General features: G+C 60.9%; 2 protein-coding genes across 2 annotated transcripts; one reads left to right on the plus strand and one right to left on the minus strand.

Moving 5' to 3' along the window:
- Nucleotides 1–3,734: 3,734 nt before the first annotated feature.
- On the plus strand, nt 3,735–6,905 carry MPEG1 (macrophage expressed 1). Its single transcript, XM_063332290.1, has one exon. It carries the CDS (start codon nt 3,804–3,806, stop codon nt 5,964–5,966), a length of 2,163 nt encoding a protein of 720 aa, XP_063188360.1. The 5' UTR covers nt 3,735–3,803; the 3' UTR covers nt 5,967–6,905.
- Nucleotides 6,906–7,360: 455 nt separating this feature from the next.
- DTX4 (deltex E3 ubiquitin ligase 4) lies at nt 7,361–17,240 on the minus strand. Its single transcript, XM_063332289.1, has 9 exons — nt 16,826–17,240; nt 12,826–13,549; nt 11,930–11,991; nt 11,633–11,794; nt 11,425–11,486; nt 10,955–11,107; nt 10,094–10,255; nt 9,626–9,715; nt 7,361–9,234 (listed from the first exon to the last, which is right to left on the minus strand). Exons 1-9 carry the CDS (start codon nt 17,034–17,036, stop codon nt 9,001–9,003), a joined length of 1,860 nt encoding a protein of 619 aa, XP_063188359.1. The 5' UTR covers nt 17,037–17,240; the 3' UTR covers nt 7,361–9,000.
- Between the last annotated feature and the right edge of the window lie 92 nt (nt 17,241–17,332).

Genomic DNA, 17,332 nt, shown 5'->3' on the forward strand with positions numbered 1-17,332 from the left:
CAACCGTGGTCAGAGGCAGAGCTCCCCAGAGATGGGGACACCTTCCTTTGCCACTGGCAAACCTTCTCCAGGACCAAGCGGGGAGTGTTGCCAGTCAGCACCGCTGCAGGACCCTGGGTGCCATGGGCCGGGCGCAGGTGGCATGAGCATGTGTGCCTGGTGGCCAAAGCACTGCAGTGCTGCTGCCAGGACGGGCTGTGCTGGCTGGGTGTCCCTTCTGAGCTGGAGGGTGTTAAGGTGGGAGGTGGCACGGCCATCTGGGCTGGCGTTCCCTGTGGGAGTCCAACACAAGGCCACCGCCCTTGCAAGTCCATGCTCCTGTAGGTGTCTGGGACCACACCCCCAGCCTGGGGAGCTCTCGGAGCTGCTGGGGCACTGCCTCCCCGAGGACCACCACCTTTGCCTTTCGTGGCCTGTCTCAGCCCCATAGAGCTTGGATGCTGTGATCCCCTCTGGAGCAACGTGCTCTCTGCTCCTGTCTGGCCTTGCCATCCCTGAAGGCATGGTGGCCATTGGCAGTCCCAGTGGTGCAGTGAAACTGTCCCCAGGGGCCTCCTGGGCTCCTCGCTGCTTTTGCAGCTCTCTGCTGGGGAATGACCAGACCCTGTCCAGATGGTCCACATCCACATAGGTCCACATAGGTCCACAGAGGCCTAAAAATTTCAGGAGATCACTCATAGAAAAACAGGTTGTGGCTGCCTTTCAGGAGAAAGGGCCTTTCTACCTGAAGGTGCTTTGAGTTTGGGTCTCTCTAGGAGGCAGGTCTTGACACTGGGTCAAATCACCACCTTAATGCAGAGATGTTCATTAAAACAAGCAGCCAGGACCATGCTTACAACCACTAAAGTCATACCTGCATCTGCATCTACATGGCCCGAGTTCCCACTTAGTCTCCATTTACCAGCCTGTGGGCTGGGCATAGAGCTCGCAAAATTGCTCAGTCCCACTTTCTCCACAGAAATCCACAAATCGGGCCACCTCCTCTACCAACTGCTAATAGTCACAGCTGGAAAAAGGAACAAAACTGAAAACATAGTTAATTTTGGTGGCTTTTGAACTCACATTTCTCTGCTTCTTATTGCGACAAGATTCTCCAAGCTTTGCCTAAAAATAAAACATCAACGAGGACAAAAGATTTGTTTTCTGTAAAACTATCCCCTCCCCTTTCAGGTTTCCACATAGCCAAGAAAAGCTTAAATATCTATGTGTGGGAGTGTATATATAGACTCTCTCTCTGTCTATTTATTTGTTGACATGATATATACACAGTTTTTCATCAATCCTAAGCAATTTCCACACTTTGGTGCTGAGCAGATCCAAGCCCGCAAACAACCACTGCCTGACACAAGCCGTGGTGGCTGTGGGATAGCTCATGTTTCTCTGGTTTAACATCAGTCTCAGGTGATCCCCACAAGCACTGATGCTCATGTTGCTCAGTGGTTACAATCTGTGGTTTTTCTGTTCACTGAGTAACAATCTCTAATTCCTCCCACCAGGAACTTTGCTGCAAACTGATATATTTATTAGTAGCCCTTGTACATTTTTCTAAGGCCACCTGCTTTTTACAGCCAGAGCACCGAACTGTGCTGCCTTCCCAGCCTAATTTACTCTCAACATCCCAGTGCCAGGAACTAGCAGCGGAACAAGAGGAGGCTATACGAGCAGCAGGAAGAGGCTATACGAGTGGCAGGAAGAGGCTATATGATGCACCACTGCAGGGAATCCCAGCCCACAGGAAGCCCCGGCACGATGATGATGATGCACGATGCTGGCGTGCTCAGGTGCCATGTCCTCAGGACTGGGACCCGGGTGGCCAACGGTCCCCGCCAGAGCCAGCAATGGGGCCAGAAGTCAGACTTGGCACCCAGCAGCCCTGAAGCAGCACCAAAAAGGTTTTCCATTGCCTCCATCCATCCTGGGCCATGCCAATTTGGGTTGCCCAAGCGCTGTGAGTTGCCATCAGCAGCACGTCCTGCCCCTTGCCCCGGCCCCAAGCATTTAATGTCTATGCTGTTTTCGGGGGGAGGTCCAAACCACATTTCCCCCTCCTGCTCCAGCACCTGCAGCTCCGCTGGCAGCCATCCTCCCTTGCTTCCCCTTCCTCACCCTCGGGACAGCGGCAGCAGCCCTGCCCAGGGCTCTGCCTCCCCTCCCAGCACCCACCAACTGGTGAGGATAGCTTGTCTTCCACTTCCACATTTGCTCATTTCCCGTGATGGTCAGGAAGGAATTATTTAATTTTTTTAATCCCACAGATGAGTGTGGTGGATGGATTTTGCCTTGCTCTGCCGCATGTCGGTCACCACAGCATCGGATGGCTCACAGCAGCAGACACAGCATGGGGAAGCCCCGGTTTCTGTTTGGGAGCTGCTCCTGCATGGTGGAGAGACGAGGCAGCTCCTGTCTGCCCCACAGGGCTTCTCTCCCTCCTCCAATCGCGGGGGTCACAGCCATCGCCGGCCACGGCTCTCTGCCGGGCCAAGCCACTGCTTAGGCTTCAAAGTTGGGTGGCAGTGAAACCCGTAGCTGGATTTTAGGTGAGGTGACCCCACAGCCCACTCTGAAATACAGATGGCTCCAGGTGGTGTGGGAGCCTCCACCAAGGGGCTCCCCACACCAGGGTTTTCCAGCTACTGTGGGCCCAAGCCCCACGCCGGGGCCAACAAGGCCATCCTCGGCCGTGTTCCTGTCGTCTGTCCCCCTGGCTCCCAGCATTATCCTGGCAAACGCACACATGCATCTTCGGTCCCCCTGTCTCGCTTCAGCCTCGTCCCATGCCAGAACCGTCCTGGGAAGAGGAACTACTGAGCAAAAATAGGGGAAGTGAGCCTGTCCATATGGAAAGTCACAGCTTTCACAGCAGAAGCTGCTTTAACTGTTTATTCCCCAAAACACGCAGCAGCTGCCCTGTGCCGCTGAAACTGGGACTCAGCCAAGCATCAGCATCCCTGGGCAGAGCCGGCTCAGTACCACTGTGACCAGCTTCCCGCGGCCCAGAAACCCCACGCAGGAGGTGCTTTTCCCAGCTGGGGCACTGCGGGCCCTGGGGGGAGGACAGGGGTGGGGTAGAGGGAGCTAGAGAGGGCCCTAATGTATGTTTGGGGGGGGGGGGACGACGGATGGACACCTGTGCCATGGGCTGGCTACCTCCAAACCCACCAGTGTCTGCCCCAGGGTCTTGGCCAGCCTCTTCCCCAAGACAGAAGGGAAACAAGCACCACACTGGCCCACCCCACTGAAACCACACTGCACGCCCTCCCTGCTTCCTCTCCTCACCTCTGACACAGAGGAAAGCCTTGGAGTCAGCAACAAAGTCCATGCGACAAAGGCCAGATGTCACCCCATCACGTAAGCAGGACCCCAGGGCAGTGGGGCTGGGGACAGATCCCTTGCACGGCACAAAGGAGCCAGGGTCACCCAGGGGCAGGGGGGATTCATCTGGGGTAGTCACCCAGCCATTGGTCGAGGGAGATTCCCCCAGTGAAATTCCCTGGGCATAGCGAAGAGCCGAAGGCAAGATTTCTCCCTGGCCCATCCCCAGCAGAGCAATTTCATGGGGACAGAGCTTTTGCAACAAGGGAGGCAATGAGCTCTGGGCACCTTTACTTTCTGCTCCCCGCCTGCTTGTCTCAGCTCCACTCAGTCATTTCTCACATTCATCAGTTCTCACTTCTCCTTTCCCTTTTGTTAATTCAACCCCCAAAAGGAGGAACCACCCCGCAGCTGCACCCCCAGACAGCTCATTTCCCCAGCTCCCGCCTCACTGCTCAGACGTCTGGCGAGGGTCCTGCGCCGGTTCAGCCATGGGCTGGGTGCTGTGCGGGCTCCTGCTCGCCTGGATGTCGGTGGCTGGGGTGAGAGGCGCTGAGTGGTCCCAGGAGCTCTCCTCCTCTGTGGGGTTTCCAGAGTGCAAGAGGGCCCTGAAGCTCCCAAGTCTGGAAGTCTTACCAGGGGGAGGCTGGGATAACCTCAGGAATTTGGATATGGGCAGAGTCATCAACCTGGGCTACTCGCTGTGCAAGACCACAGAAGATGGATCTTATATCATCCCAGATGAGATCTTCACTATCCCTCGCAAGCAGAGCAACCTGGACATCAACTCTGAGATCATCGAGTCCTGGAAAGATTACCAAAGCATCACCTCTGCCTCCATCAACCTGGAGCTGTCCCTCTTCTCCTCCATCAATGGCAAGTTCTCCTATGACTTCCACCGGACCAAGACCCACCAAGTGAAAGACCGTGCTGTCACCACCCGAGTGCAAGTCAGGAACCTGGTTTACACTGCCAAGATCGACCCAGGGGCGGTCCTGGACAAGGGCTTCAAGAAGCAGCTGCTGACAATTGCCAGCCACCTGGAGAATAACCAGACACGGATGGCTGATTTTCTGGCTGAGGTGCTGGTGCTTAACTATGGCACCCACACCATCACCTCCGTGGATGCCGGAGCCAGCTTGGTGCAGGAGGATCAGATCAAGGCAACCTTCCTGAAGGACAGCTGGGCCACCCGGAGTGCTGTCACCACCTCGGCTGGCGTGGCCTTCCACAGCATCATCGGTGTAAAAAGTGAGGAGTCCCTGGATGTCACCTCTGACCTCACCAAGCAGTATATGGGGAACCGCACCAATTCCAGGGTGGAGAGCATCGGCGGGACCCCCTTTTACCCAGGCATCACCCTCAAGACCTGGCAGGAGGGGATCAGAAACCAGCTGGTGGCTCTCGACCGCTCAGGACTGCCCCTGTACTTTTTCATCAACCCCAGCACCCTGCCAGAGCTGCCCACCCCCACGGTGAAGAAGCTGGCCAGGCGAGTGGAGCTGGCTATTCGCCGCTACTACACCTTCAACACCTACCCAGGCTGCACCGATGCCACGTCAGCCAACTTCAACTTCCATGCCAATGCCGATGATGGGTCCTGCGAGGGTGCCATGACCAACTTCACCTTCGGAGGAGTCTTCCAGGAGTGTGCCAGGCTGGCCGGCCCCGACACCAGCACGCTGTGCCAGGGGCTGGAGCAGAGGAACCCACTTACTGGGGCTTTCTCCTGCCCCACCACCTACACTCCGGTGCTGCTGGGCGTGCAGGAGCGGGAGGAAGGCCACAGCCATCTGGAGTGCCACAAGAAGTGCACCCTGGGCATCTTCTGCCACCGCGAGTGCAGGGACGTCTTCTGGCTCTCCCGGGTGCAATTCAGCGCCTACTGGTGTGCTATGAGTGGGCCAGTGGCTCCAAACTCGGGCTATCTCTTTGGGGGGCTGTTCAGCGCCCACAGCGCCAACTCCATCACTGGTGCCCAGTCCTGCCCCTCAGGGTACTTTCCACTGAAGCTCTTCGACGAGCTCAGGGTGTGCGTGAGCCAGGATTACGAGCAGGGCAGCCAGTACGCGGTGCCCTTTGGGGGCTTCTTCAGCTGCCAGGCAGGGAACCCCTTGGCGGGGCGGCACCAGGGCACTGCCGAGGACCCCTATGCCAAGAGCTGCCCCCCAGGCTTCAGCCAGCACTTGGCGCTCATCAGCGATAGCTGCCAGGTGGAGTACTGTGTCCAGGCTGGCATCTTCACAGGGGGCTCACTGCCGCCCGCCCGCCTGCCACCCTTCACCCGGCCCCCCACCAACCTGCCGACCATCAACACTGTGCTGGTGAGCAGCGGGGATGGGGACAACACCTGGGTCAGGGACGGGCAGAGCCACGCGTGGCGGCTGGCCGGGCCAGAAGAGATGCAGCACGCAGCAGAGATGGTGAAGGGCCAGGGGCTGACGGGGGGCAAGATAGCTGGCGTCACCGTGGCAGTCCTGGCAGGGCTGGCCACCATCCTGGCAACGGTCTGCTACAGCCGCTGGAGGTACAAGGCGAGGGGGTACCGCGCGATGGGTGAAGGGAACAGTCTGGTGGCTGCAAGCCCTGAGGACAGCACGGTGCTGAGTGTGGGCGAGGGGTACCAGCAAGAGCCAGAGGGGCTGATGGCGTGAGCACTTCCCCTTCCCTGCAGTTGCCAGGCTACACCTTGTGCCCCAAACCCGGCCAAAGTCCCCTGCCCACCCCCCTTTTCCAGAGGCAAAGCTACGCAGCACCAACAGCCCCCTGGCCTCACCCCCCCGGAGCCGAGGGTCCCTGTCCCCACAGAGGCCCCAGGCTCTCCCCTCCATGGGGCAACACATGCTCTCACCCTCCACCAGGCCCCCAAGCTCAGCCTTGAGCACCTGGGAGGCTCTGTGGCCCTTCAGATATCCCTCCCTAGCTGACCTCAGAGGCCAACTCCCAAGGTCAACCCACCACTGGGGCCCATCACGATGTCCCTCTGCCAGCCCCTGCACCTCCATGGCTGCATCCCCCTCCTCAAGCAGTGCTGGGCCTTTGCACCTTCAGAGATAAGTGAGGTTTCCCTCCACTGCAAGCCATGCCCCAGCTGTCCCCCCACCCCAAAACCAAAAAGAGGGGACCCAGGGCCCTTCAACAAGCTGCTGGGGACGCTGAGGTGCCCAAGGAGAAGGAAATCTGAGCACAGACACCTTCTTCCCCCCTCAAAAAGCCAGGGGAAGCTGTGCAAACCCCTACCCTCCCCTGACACACAGGAACACCAGCAGGACTTGCACATCCACGGTGGAGACTTGCTGCTTGTAAAAACATTGGGTGGGGATGCCTGCTGGGGCCCGAGGCCTGGGAAAAGAGGTCCCAGCCCTCTGAGCCCCCCAGCTACCACAGGCACGCAGGGCCAGCACAGATGCCATTAGCAATGCTTCGCCTCAGGGGAAAGGAGGGAGCAGAGGGGCCCCGTGGGGACGCACCGAGTTAGCCACTGATTTCTGCCCGCGGCAACCGAAGGGCAACCCCTGTCTCCATGTATATCTATCGGGATAGATATACACACGCATGCAGAGAGGCACGGATCAGTTTTATTTCAGCCAGCAACTAATTGCGTAGGCAACAGAGCATTAAAAAAGAAAAAAAAAAAGTCACATTGTAAAAAGACTGTGTCACATTAAGAGCCGTCAGGCCGGCAGCTGGGGAGGGTGGGTGACACCACCACCCCCCCTCCTCCCCCCCTTCCTCCCCCAGATCACGGGAGGGTTTTGCATAGCTCCAGCCAGGGTTTTTCTGCAGTGGGGGAAGCCCGGGGCTCGGGTGGAGGAGAAATCACAGTCCTGCAGCTCTCCCCTGGCTGCAGAGCTGCCTGAAAAGGGGTTTTCCGGGGGAGAGGTTTTCTCCCTTGAGGTAGAAAATAACGACCCATGCTAAGGACGGCTGGAGACAGACCGGTGCAAAGGGGCATCAGGGGGATGAGGGGTACCTGGCCCTCCCCATGGTGCCCCCTCACTTGCCTGGCCACACAGACGACGGACAGAAGACAACAGAGAGGCCAAGCCGTGCAGGGACAGCAAGCGTCCCCTGCCATCCGCTTTATTGACCCCCCCTCCCCATGGGGCAGCCAGCTGGGGGCCATGCGTCCCCGGGCTAGGGAGAGGAAAAACAGCGACGACAACAGAACCGTGCACAGCAGGACAGGTCCCCCTCCCACACCACCGTCCCCTGGGACAGAGGGCGAGGTGACCCCCCCAGGAAAACAGGAGGGGAATGCAACAAAACAGGCTGGGAGGCCACAGTCCCCCAGGGAGCACCAGTGCGGGGCTAGGGGCAGCCTAGGCAGCAGCAGGTGCTGCCCCTGATTCCACTCTCCAATGCTGGGGGTCCTATGGGACAGGGGCATGAGCACAGCCAGCCCCCAGGGCAGCCCCCAAGGCCGTGGCCACCTGCCCGGCACCTCATCACAAGAGGGTCTGAAAGGGCCTCTGTGAAGTCCCCTGGGGGCTGGCAGGGACCCAAGATGCCATGCAACAACCCCTCCCCTGCCCCCATCACCCACACTCCCTTCCCCATGCCAACCCCCCCGCCCCAGCCCAGAACTGCTGTGCCAACCCACCGCCAGCAGCAGCCTCCTCCCAGCCCCACAAGGGACCTCTGCGGATGGTGCTGGCACGCAGCAGGAAGGGGAACGGAGCCCACCACACCTGTGTCTGGCCCCCCAGGGACCCACAGGTGACAGCCCCACTGTGAGGCACTGACCCCTTTGGGGCTGGGAGGGGTCCCCAGAGTAGGGGAACGGCACTGCCCCTGTTGCGTCTCCTCCCCGAGCGCCACTGCAGTCCCCAGTCCAGCCGCAGCATCCCATTCTCCCAGCCCCCAGGCCACCTCCCAGAACGCCACCACCTATATGTACATATATACGACAAAACCCCAAAACACGAGGTATATAAAAATTCAACGCGGGGACGCCCCCATACGAACAGTTCAAGGAACCCACTATGGGGCAGGGGGGAGACAGGCCAGTAAACATGTCCCCCCCCGCCCCAACTTTCTACCACCCACAGCCCCCTACCCGGCTGGGGCGGGGGCAGCCCAGATAAGGGGACCCTGCAGGGCACAGCTCAGACATAGCCAGGAGGAGAAGGGCGCACGGGACTGGGGGGCCAGCTGAGGCAGACCGTGCCCCCACCCCCAGCCTCCATGGACACAGGAGACCAGTGGGGAGGTACCGGACAAGACAAACAAACGAATAAATGGCTGAGGGACAAGGCAGAGCGAGGGGGACTCCCACGATCCCCCCCCTCCCACCCCAGGCCAGGTCCCAGCCACAGGTGGGTGTCAGGGGCACCGGGCCAGGCTGGGACCGTGGGACGGATGCGGAGGGAGGGGCAGCCTGGCACCCCCCAAGCCCTCAGCGTGGCAGCAGCAGGGATAGGACACTGGCCAGACAGAAGCGCCAAGCCGGCGTGAAGCCCCGCGGCTCTGTGGGGGGAGGCTCCCTTCCCAGGGGAGTGAAGGGGCTGGTCAAAAGGACCTTCTCCCGCGTCCCCAGACTGGAGATGCTCCCGCTGGGTGGGTGCCACCGGGAGCAGGGAGCCCCAGGTGTCCCCTGCAAAGCCCTCCCCAGACAGGTTTCTCCAGCAGCTTTATCCTTGTGGGCGAGGACATGGGTGCCCCTTCCCTTGCCTCCCTGACGTGGTCTCAGTCCTTCTCCTGTGCCAGGCTCTCCTCCGTGATGCCCTGGGCCGCGAGCTCAGCGAGGACATTGTCCAGGTAGTTGATGTCAGGGTAGCCGTGGCCAGTGAGGTTGGAGCCAAACTCTGTCTTGTGGTGGATCTCGTTCCAGATCACCGTGTCTGACTCGCCTGTGGTGCTTGAAGTCCCGATGGCGAAGATCAAGCGCCGATCCCAGGCTACCAGCAGCAATTTCAGTACCTGTGGAGAGGAGAGATAGGGCAGGCAGCAAGGCAAACGCTGGGGGGAAGCACCCACTTCTGCTCAGGGCACACCTGATCATCCTGGTACACGCCGGCAATGTGGGCAACCCACCATCAAGCCCTCCCAGGGAGCTCAGGATCCCAGCATGGGGTCCTACCCCAACCAAAATAGTGGGACCAGGCTGCAGAGCTCTCCCAGCGCATAGGAACATCACTGGGCTCCTGCAGAGCATGCTGGATGGGCTACAGGGAAAACTTCCACCCAGATTTGATTGCATAAGCCCGATCTGCTTTTCCCCATGCTCCCAATAGCTACTCATTCCCTCTCCCCTGCGATAGGCCCTTGAGCATGCCTTGGCCGGCAGGAGCCACCCGGGTGAGCCCCTCACCTTTCTGCCCTTCTCGCTGTCTGGCAGGTAGCAGTGCCGGGGGAAGCCGCGGGCAGTGAAGCTCTTCCCGGGGTTTGGATGCTCCGGTCCCTGTAGTGTGTGGAGTGGGAGAGGAACAAAACCCTTTTGGAGCTCAGAAGGATGCTCTGGGCACAAGGTAACCCCCCAACCTCAGTGGATGTAGAGATGCTTGCTGCTGTGCTGGGCGACCACGCTCCAGCATGGTGGCCCTAAATGCCACTGTCCCCCTTGCCACCAAGCAGATGGAGCCAACACTTTCATGCAGATGTACTCCAGACTTCCCACAACATCCTTATGGACACATCTCCCAAGACATTGTTGAATCCAGAGCCCTGAGTCAAAGCACGAGCTGCAGCATGACCCAGGGGTGACGCAGCAGCGACAAGAGCCACCAGCCCCCACATGGGACCATCCATGTACCCCCCTGGGCCCAAGGCCAGGCCGTACCTGCACCCCTGGGGGGATGTTGTAGATGATGCGGATGGTTTTGCAGTCAGAGTGGCCAGGCAGCGCATGAGGGATGATGTGATACTCCATCTTTCCCGGGGGCTGTGTCCCCGTCTTCACCCCATAGATGGTTTTGCAGGTGGGACACTGGAGGCTCCCATCCTGAGAGCAGGAAAAGAAGGGAGCATAATGAAACCCGTATCCTCCAGCACCGCGCCAGACTGGGCACTTTGTCCCTGAGCAGCACTGAATGCCGTTCTCATCATGAAAGCGGCAATTTCAAATACACTCAGGAAGCAGGAGGTAGGGCTGGGAGAATTTGCTACAGAGACCTAACATTATCCAAAAAACTGAGGTCTGCGTTTCTTTTCCTCATCAGTTTTACAGTCCTCACTACTTTCCCTACCTCTGTTTTGGGGTTGTTTGTTTATTTTTCAAAGAGGGAAAGATAATAAATATTAAAAAAAAACAAGCAACATGAAACACATTTTCCTGGGAATGTCGAGCATAAGGGCCATTTGCAGGGGGCTCAGCAAAGCCCACCTGTGGCTGGAAAAGCACAGCCCAGTGCCAGATAGCTCTGCTCAAACATGCAGGGATCACAGTTCATCACCACTAACCCTGGGAAGGAAAGCAAGGACATAAAACTGGGCATAGTCGGGGGAAAAACACCTACGCAGCCCTGTATTCTGATTTAGTGGTCCCAGAGTGCTTGCCGCTGATAAAAAATTAAACTCTCCATCAGGGCGGAGAGGTCAGAGTCCTCCAGGGCAGCAGGACTCAAGCACTGAGGGCAGGTGGAGGCCAGCGCAGGTTGCTAAGCCAGGGGCTCGGACATCCCTCAGGTCTGCAGCTTTGCACCTTGTTGCCATTGTTGTACATAGCGACCAGGCAGTGGAGGTGGAAGACGTGGCCGCATTTCACCAGCTTCCCCACCAGGTCGGGCTTGATGGCCGGCTGGGGTCCCTTGTAGCCGGAGGGTGCAGAGAGGCGTTCCATGCAGATGGTGCAGTCCTGCACGGAAGGGAGGAGAGAGTCAGATGGATGGATGCAGCTGGAGTCTCGCCAAGAACACGGGGCTGATGAGCTGCCCTGCTCTTGTCCAGGGACCAGCACCCACCCCTGGTCCCGTGCCATCACCCTGGGCCACCGCAGGGGCCAGCCAGCACATGCATGCAGCACACAGCCCCTCTTCAGAGAGGGACAGGGCAGAGCCACGAGGGGTGGCGGGAGAAGCCTGCATGGCATGGGGGCATCGCCCGTGTCCCCAGTCGCTCTTCCCAGAGCAAAGCACCCTGGGGAGACCCCGGCGCAACCCCCACTGCTCGCACCTCATCCGGTGGATGCCGCACCTTCTGCAGGTATTTTTTCAGTACCTCCTCCGGGGTTTTGCCTGCAGGAGAGCAAGAGTCAGAGGCGCTGGAGGGCAGCGTGGGGGAAACCCACTGCTGGGGGCAGCAGGAGGGGATGGGGGAGACAGGGGAACCAGGTAGGGAAGGGGAGACAGGAACAGGGGCCAAGCAGCAAAGTGCCTCTCACCCTTCTTGGCCTGTTTCTTGGTGGTCTTGCGGCAGGTGTGGGAGATGCCGGGGATGGACTGGATCTCGCTTTTGCTGACTGGTGGGGGGTGCAGCACCAGCTTGGGGGGCCGTGTCAGGCAGACGGGCAGCCCAGCTGCACTCATTAGGATCCCTGTGATCCCTAGGTGAGGGGGTTCGAAATGGCACTGAGGAACCAGCGCCACACCAAACCCCAGATGTTCTCCCAAAAAGCCACCCTGCTGGGGCTGACTTCACCCGGGGAGACCAACACCGTGGGCACCAGCCCCATCCTCACCTGCCAGCGCTGGGTTGACGGGACTGGAGCCAGTGAGGTTCTTCACGGGGACGGTGGGGACTCTGTGAAGAGCCAGCAGAGATCACGTCAGGGCCAGCAGCAGGCACCCACGTCCCAGGGGCCAGACAATAGTTGCCTGAGCAACTGCACGGGCCCTGGTTGGAAACAGAGAATCTCCCCCGACCGGGCGACGTGCCCCCCCCCTGCCCCACCGCCGCCTTTTCTCTTGCTCTTTAGAAACCCTGCCTGCGTCTCCATTCACGGCTCCTTTTTGTCACCGCTCCCTGGGCTGGTCTGTTGTTTTTTTCCCCCCTCTTTTCTCCTACGGCCACGTCGCTGCCACAGCTCTTTCCCCCGCCTCCCCTTGGGGCTGTCTTCCATGGGAAAGTTTCCCAGCGGATCATAAGCGGAGGGAAGGGGGAGGATGGAGAGGGAGAGGAAAGGGGCCAGGCTGCAACAGAAGGCTGACGGCAGAGCCAGACAAAGAGGAGAAACAAGCTCATTAACTGCCCACCCCCTCAAAAAAAAAAGTGTCTTTGGAGGGTGGGGGTCTGGAGGGACCCCTTCTCATGGGGCCTGAATAGGTTTTTCTTTGGGTCTTTTGCAGTCCCCCACCCATCCCCTGCCACCAAGAGAAAGAGCAGCCTCAGCCTCCTCATTGAGATGCAGGAGCCACGCCATCCCCACTCCAGTCGCCAGGCACCCGCGGGGAAGGCGAGGGGCCCAGCAGAGCCCTCCACCCACAGGAGGTTAGGGACCGCCGAGGTCCATCTCCAACCAGGCTCAGGGGGAGCTGCAGTGGCCCCTCTGTGCCCCAGGGAGGGGGAAGAAAAAAAAAATCGCGCTGCCCCCTTTTCCCCCCAACTACCCTCTCGCTCGCACATGGCATGACTCACCCAGAGGCGATGAGCACCCGGGACTGGGCAATGGCCAGGCGCTGGAGGTGGTTGCGGTTCAGGGTGCCAAGGCCAGGACGGGATGCCTTGCCACTGCCGGTGCCGGGGGGGCTGGCGTTGGAGCTGGCTGAGCTCAAGGCGGGCGTGCTGGCTGCCTGACGCCGGCTCCCTTGGGCTGCCAGTGGCTTCAGCGAGCCACGCACTGCGGCCATACTGTCGGGCGCCTTGGTCCCTGGGGCCGGCGCTGGGGCTTTGGGGGCAGCAGGTGGCACAGCAGGGGCTTTGCGGGACTGCAGGGTGGCAGTGCCGGGACCAGCGGCTGACACAGTGGCTTTGACGCTCATGACCAGGAGGCACTGGGGACAGGCGCAGGCAGGGACCGGGGGGGCTGCCGCTGCCCCAGGGCTGGCTGGCCAGGACTGTGACTTGGGCAGGGTGCCTGAGACCAGGGGGTAGACCATGTCAAGGCGACGACGGACGCGTCGCTTGCGCTGGGTCTGACGGTTGATCTGGCCCATGGTGGCAAAATCGATGACGTAGCAGAAGCCAATGGCACTTAGGTCCACCCAGGGGTGCTGCTTCTCATAGGCGCGCTGGATGGTGATGCCCACATCCATGTCGTACGGTGTCCAGGACCCACTGTCGTTCTCCCACTCCCACACGACTCCCTTGCCTGGTGCTGATGATGGGTCATAGTAGCTGCGCCGGACAGGACGGATAGTGCCTGAGGGAGGGTGAGAGATGCCGTCAGACCCTGGCGCCGGCACTCACCTGCGGGCGGGGAGTGAAACCACTCCAACCTGCCCCGCCAGTGCTGTTCTGCAAGGGGACAGGATAGCTTTCCAGCTCAGCTGTTGTCCCCACCCTGCTGGGGGACTGGTGTGCCTTGGTTTCCCCAGGACGCTGCCTGCAAGCTGCCTAGCTGCTGGCACACCCGAAGGGCTGGGGAGCCCCTGGGCTGTACGCGCACGGAACTGGGTGCACCTCCAGTGTGATGGGGGTGAGAGAAGGGCAGATTTCACCCCCGTCAGTCTACAGTGGCAGCCGCCCTCCCAGCCCTAGCGTGCAGCCACTCAGCCCTGATGGGGAAACACAGAACCACAAGCCTGGCCGCTCCAACCTGCTCCGAGGGGTCTTCCATGGGAGCCCAATGACACCAGGAGCGTAGGCACCGGACTCCTGTAGTGCCCTGTCTGCCTCTCAGCTCCAGACCAGGACAGGGGAATAAAAGATTTAAGGAGCAGCTCTGAGCCCCGCCGTGGTGACATGCGCAGGGGAGCAGGGCTTGCACCAGGCCCACCGTCTGCAGCTGACAAACCGGCCCACAACGAAAACCCAGCCCATGGCACAGGGAAAATACCCATGAGGCTGAGCAAAGGAGTGTGAGCAGGGGCCCATGCCCAGCTCCTGCTCCACCATCAGCGAGCATTAAGAGTGAGATGAGAGCACAAAGCACGGAGGCTTTGTGGCTTGCATCCTTATTTTTGCTAGGCGTTTCCTTTCCCACTGCTCCCAGTCGACTAAGATGCATTCAAAGCACGACGCAAATTTTGGAAACTCCTACAATGAGGAGAAAGCCTTCCTCTTTGGGATGTTTCACGGCACAACAGGGCTGGCTGAGCATGGCCAAGCTCAGCCTCGTGGCCCCTCCTGAGCATACGATGAGTGCCCAGTTGTTTGGTTAATAGGTGGGATGAGCTCAGGAGCATTGCTGCCTCCATGCTCTTCTGCAAAACCCCATGGCTTGGCCCCACTGCCAGAGGTAGGAACAAGAAAGCTCAAAGGGAAGAAATAATAAGACTGCTTCTTCAGCTTTTCACCACGTGTCTTGTAAAGCCTGTGAGAATTTCAGTCCCCTTTCACCCCCACCGTCGGTCCCCACACAGGACTGCTTCCCACAAAAAAAGTGGGCCAAAACGGAAAAGCTGTTTATTAGCACTAGTGACAGGCACACATCAAGCACCCTGTTTTGGAGAACAAGCTGCAACTGGACCCCAGGCAATCCAGGCCACCCATCCTGCAAAGGGGCACCCAGGGGAGAAAATCCGCTGGCGCTGGCAGCACAAAGTGCAGCCGGAGGGGAGCAGGGCAGTGATTTATCCTAATCCGGCGCGAGGTGGGGAGGGAGGCAGTGACGGCATGCGGCATCTGGCGGTCCCCGGGTGGCGGTGTGGGAACGCCGTGCGTCCCCCCAGCCCAGCACGGCCAGCCCGCCTCCCATTCAGCACGGGAAGAAAAGGGACAATAGCTATTCAGGGCCTGCCAGGGTCGCGACCCCCCCAAATCAGAACTGTTTAATGACCCAAAATACCAACATCCCCAGCAACCCAGAGAGAGACAGAACAATCCCCCTTTCAGGCCTCCTCCCCAGGCGACAATAGCCCTCAGAGGCTGGCCCCCAGCCCCGCCGCAGAGGTCCCTTGTCCCCACACCCCTAGGCAGGGGAGGGTCCCCACCAGCCCCCAGGGCTGCTGGGGGAAGGAAGACAAAGGAGAATATCTGGCACCCCACTGCACCCAGCACCCCCTGTCCCAGAGATAAGGGACATTGGCTGGTCCCCTTCCCACAGCCATCATGGGGGTGTTGGGGGGACACAAATCCCCTGTGCCAGGCTCTCCCCCACGGGTGCCTGTGTCCCACATCCCAGACACTCCTAGGGCTGTAAGCACCCCATCACCTTGGGAATCCCTCCACACCACCATCACCCTGGGGACCCCTGTGCCCGCTCATTGCCCCCACACCCACAAATACCCACCTTTACCTGTCCAAGCTACCATCCTGGGGAGCCCCCACCTGCCTGTGTGCTCCCTGAGCAGATCCCACCTGCTTATGCCCCCACCCTGGGCACCCCCATCACTGCCATGACCCAGGGCAGGATTTGGCCCCCGAGCGCCATACAACACCTGGGCTTTGGGGTTGATGGCGGCCAGAGGTAGCACAGGGGAAGCTGGGCATGGCACGGTAGGGCCCTGGGAAGGGTCTGCAGGGGACAGGCTCCGTGCACGAAGGGACCATGGGCCAGGAGAGGAAAAGGCCGTAGCATGCAATAGGGTCCAGAGAGGTGCAGCAGGACCCCATAAGAGTCCAGGAACGCGCAGGCAGGACCGGGCAGCACAGGATATGGCAAGCACCTGGGGACCAGGCAGGATGGCATAATGCAAGCAGCAGGAAACTCTGGGCAGCATGGGCTTGGGCAGGAGTGTGGGACTGGGCAGCGAGAAGCAGAGCTATGCAATTCCAGGGCAGGCAGAGCCGGGTAGTGCAGGGTAGGATGGGACCAGACAATGCAATCCAGGATCAGGCAGCACAGCCAGCAACGCAATGGGAGAGCGGGCGATGGGACATAAGGCAGGGCAAGGCAGCACAACGCAATACGGGGCCTGGGGAAGGCAGCGCGGTACAGCCCAGCTCCAGATCAGGCCGTGCAATGCAGCACAGGCCCCAGCAGCACAACGTTGTGCAACACTGTGCAATGCAATTCCAGGTCAGGCAGTGCTGTGCAATACCAGACCTGGCAGCAAAGCACCGCACGGTGCAACTCTGCGCCAACCACCGCCATGCAACAAGGACCTGGAAACACAGCGCAAATCCAGATCAGCCGTGTCAGGCAGGAAAGCACCTGACCCGGGCAAGGCAGCGGGGGCCTGGCGCGGCCACCCCGTGCACCGTGGTGCAGGGACTGGGCAGAGCGGCCGGACGGGACCCGGGAGCACAGCGCGGAGCAGGGACACGGCGGAGCGGGGCGCGCGGAGCGGTGCGGGGCGGGACCGGGCAGTGCGGAAAGGCACGGCACGGTGCGGAGCAACTCCCCAGCGGGCAGCAAGCGCTGTGCGATGCCGGGCACCGCGGCGCTGAGCAACGCGGGGCCAGGGCGGGGAGTCCGGTGGGGCGAGCGGGCCGGGCCGCAGGCACCCGGCGACGCGAAGCAGCGCATAAGCGACGCGGAGCCCGGCGCAGGGCCCAGCCGGGACGGGGGTCGGCCCCCCGCGGTGTGACTCACCGGTGTCCTGGCGGAACTGGTGCATGGACTGCAGGTCGATGATGTAGGGCGCCAGGCGGCTGTCGGCTTGGCCCAGCACCACGCTGCCGCCCGCTCGCGGCCCGGCGCGGGCCACCGCCTCGATGTGGTGGCTGACGGCCGGGCTGTAGGGCCGCCACCGCCCGTGCTCGTTCAGCCATTCCCACACCACCACGGCCGAGGCCAGCAGCATGGCTCCGCCGCCTCCCCCGGCTCCGGCTCCGGCTCCGCTGGCCGCCGCAGACGCCCCCCGGCCGCTGCAGCCCGCCCCGGCGGCACTCGCATGCTCGGCGCGGCGCAGGGCTCTGCCCCCGCCCCGGGGCCGGCCGCCGAGCGGGCGCAGAGGCGAGGCCGCCCCTCAGCGCCGCGGGGCCGCAGCGCCGCTCCCCGGGCGGCGGCGGGAGGCGACTCCGCCCCGCCCCGCCCCGCCCCGCCCCGCCCCTGACGTCACCGCGCCGGCCCCGGCCCGGCGGCACCGAGCGCCCCGGC

Source organism: Chroicocephalus ridibundus, chromosome 4 (genome assembly GCF_963924245.1).
Source record: "Chroicocephalus ridibundus chromosome 4, bChrRid1.1, whole genome shotgun sequence".
In the NCBI taxonomy this organism is placed as follows: domain Eukaryota; kingdom Metazoa; phylum Chordata; class Aves; order Charadriiformes; family Laridae; genus Chroicocephalus; species Chroicocephalus ridibundus.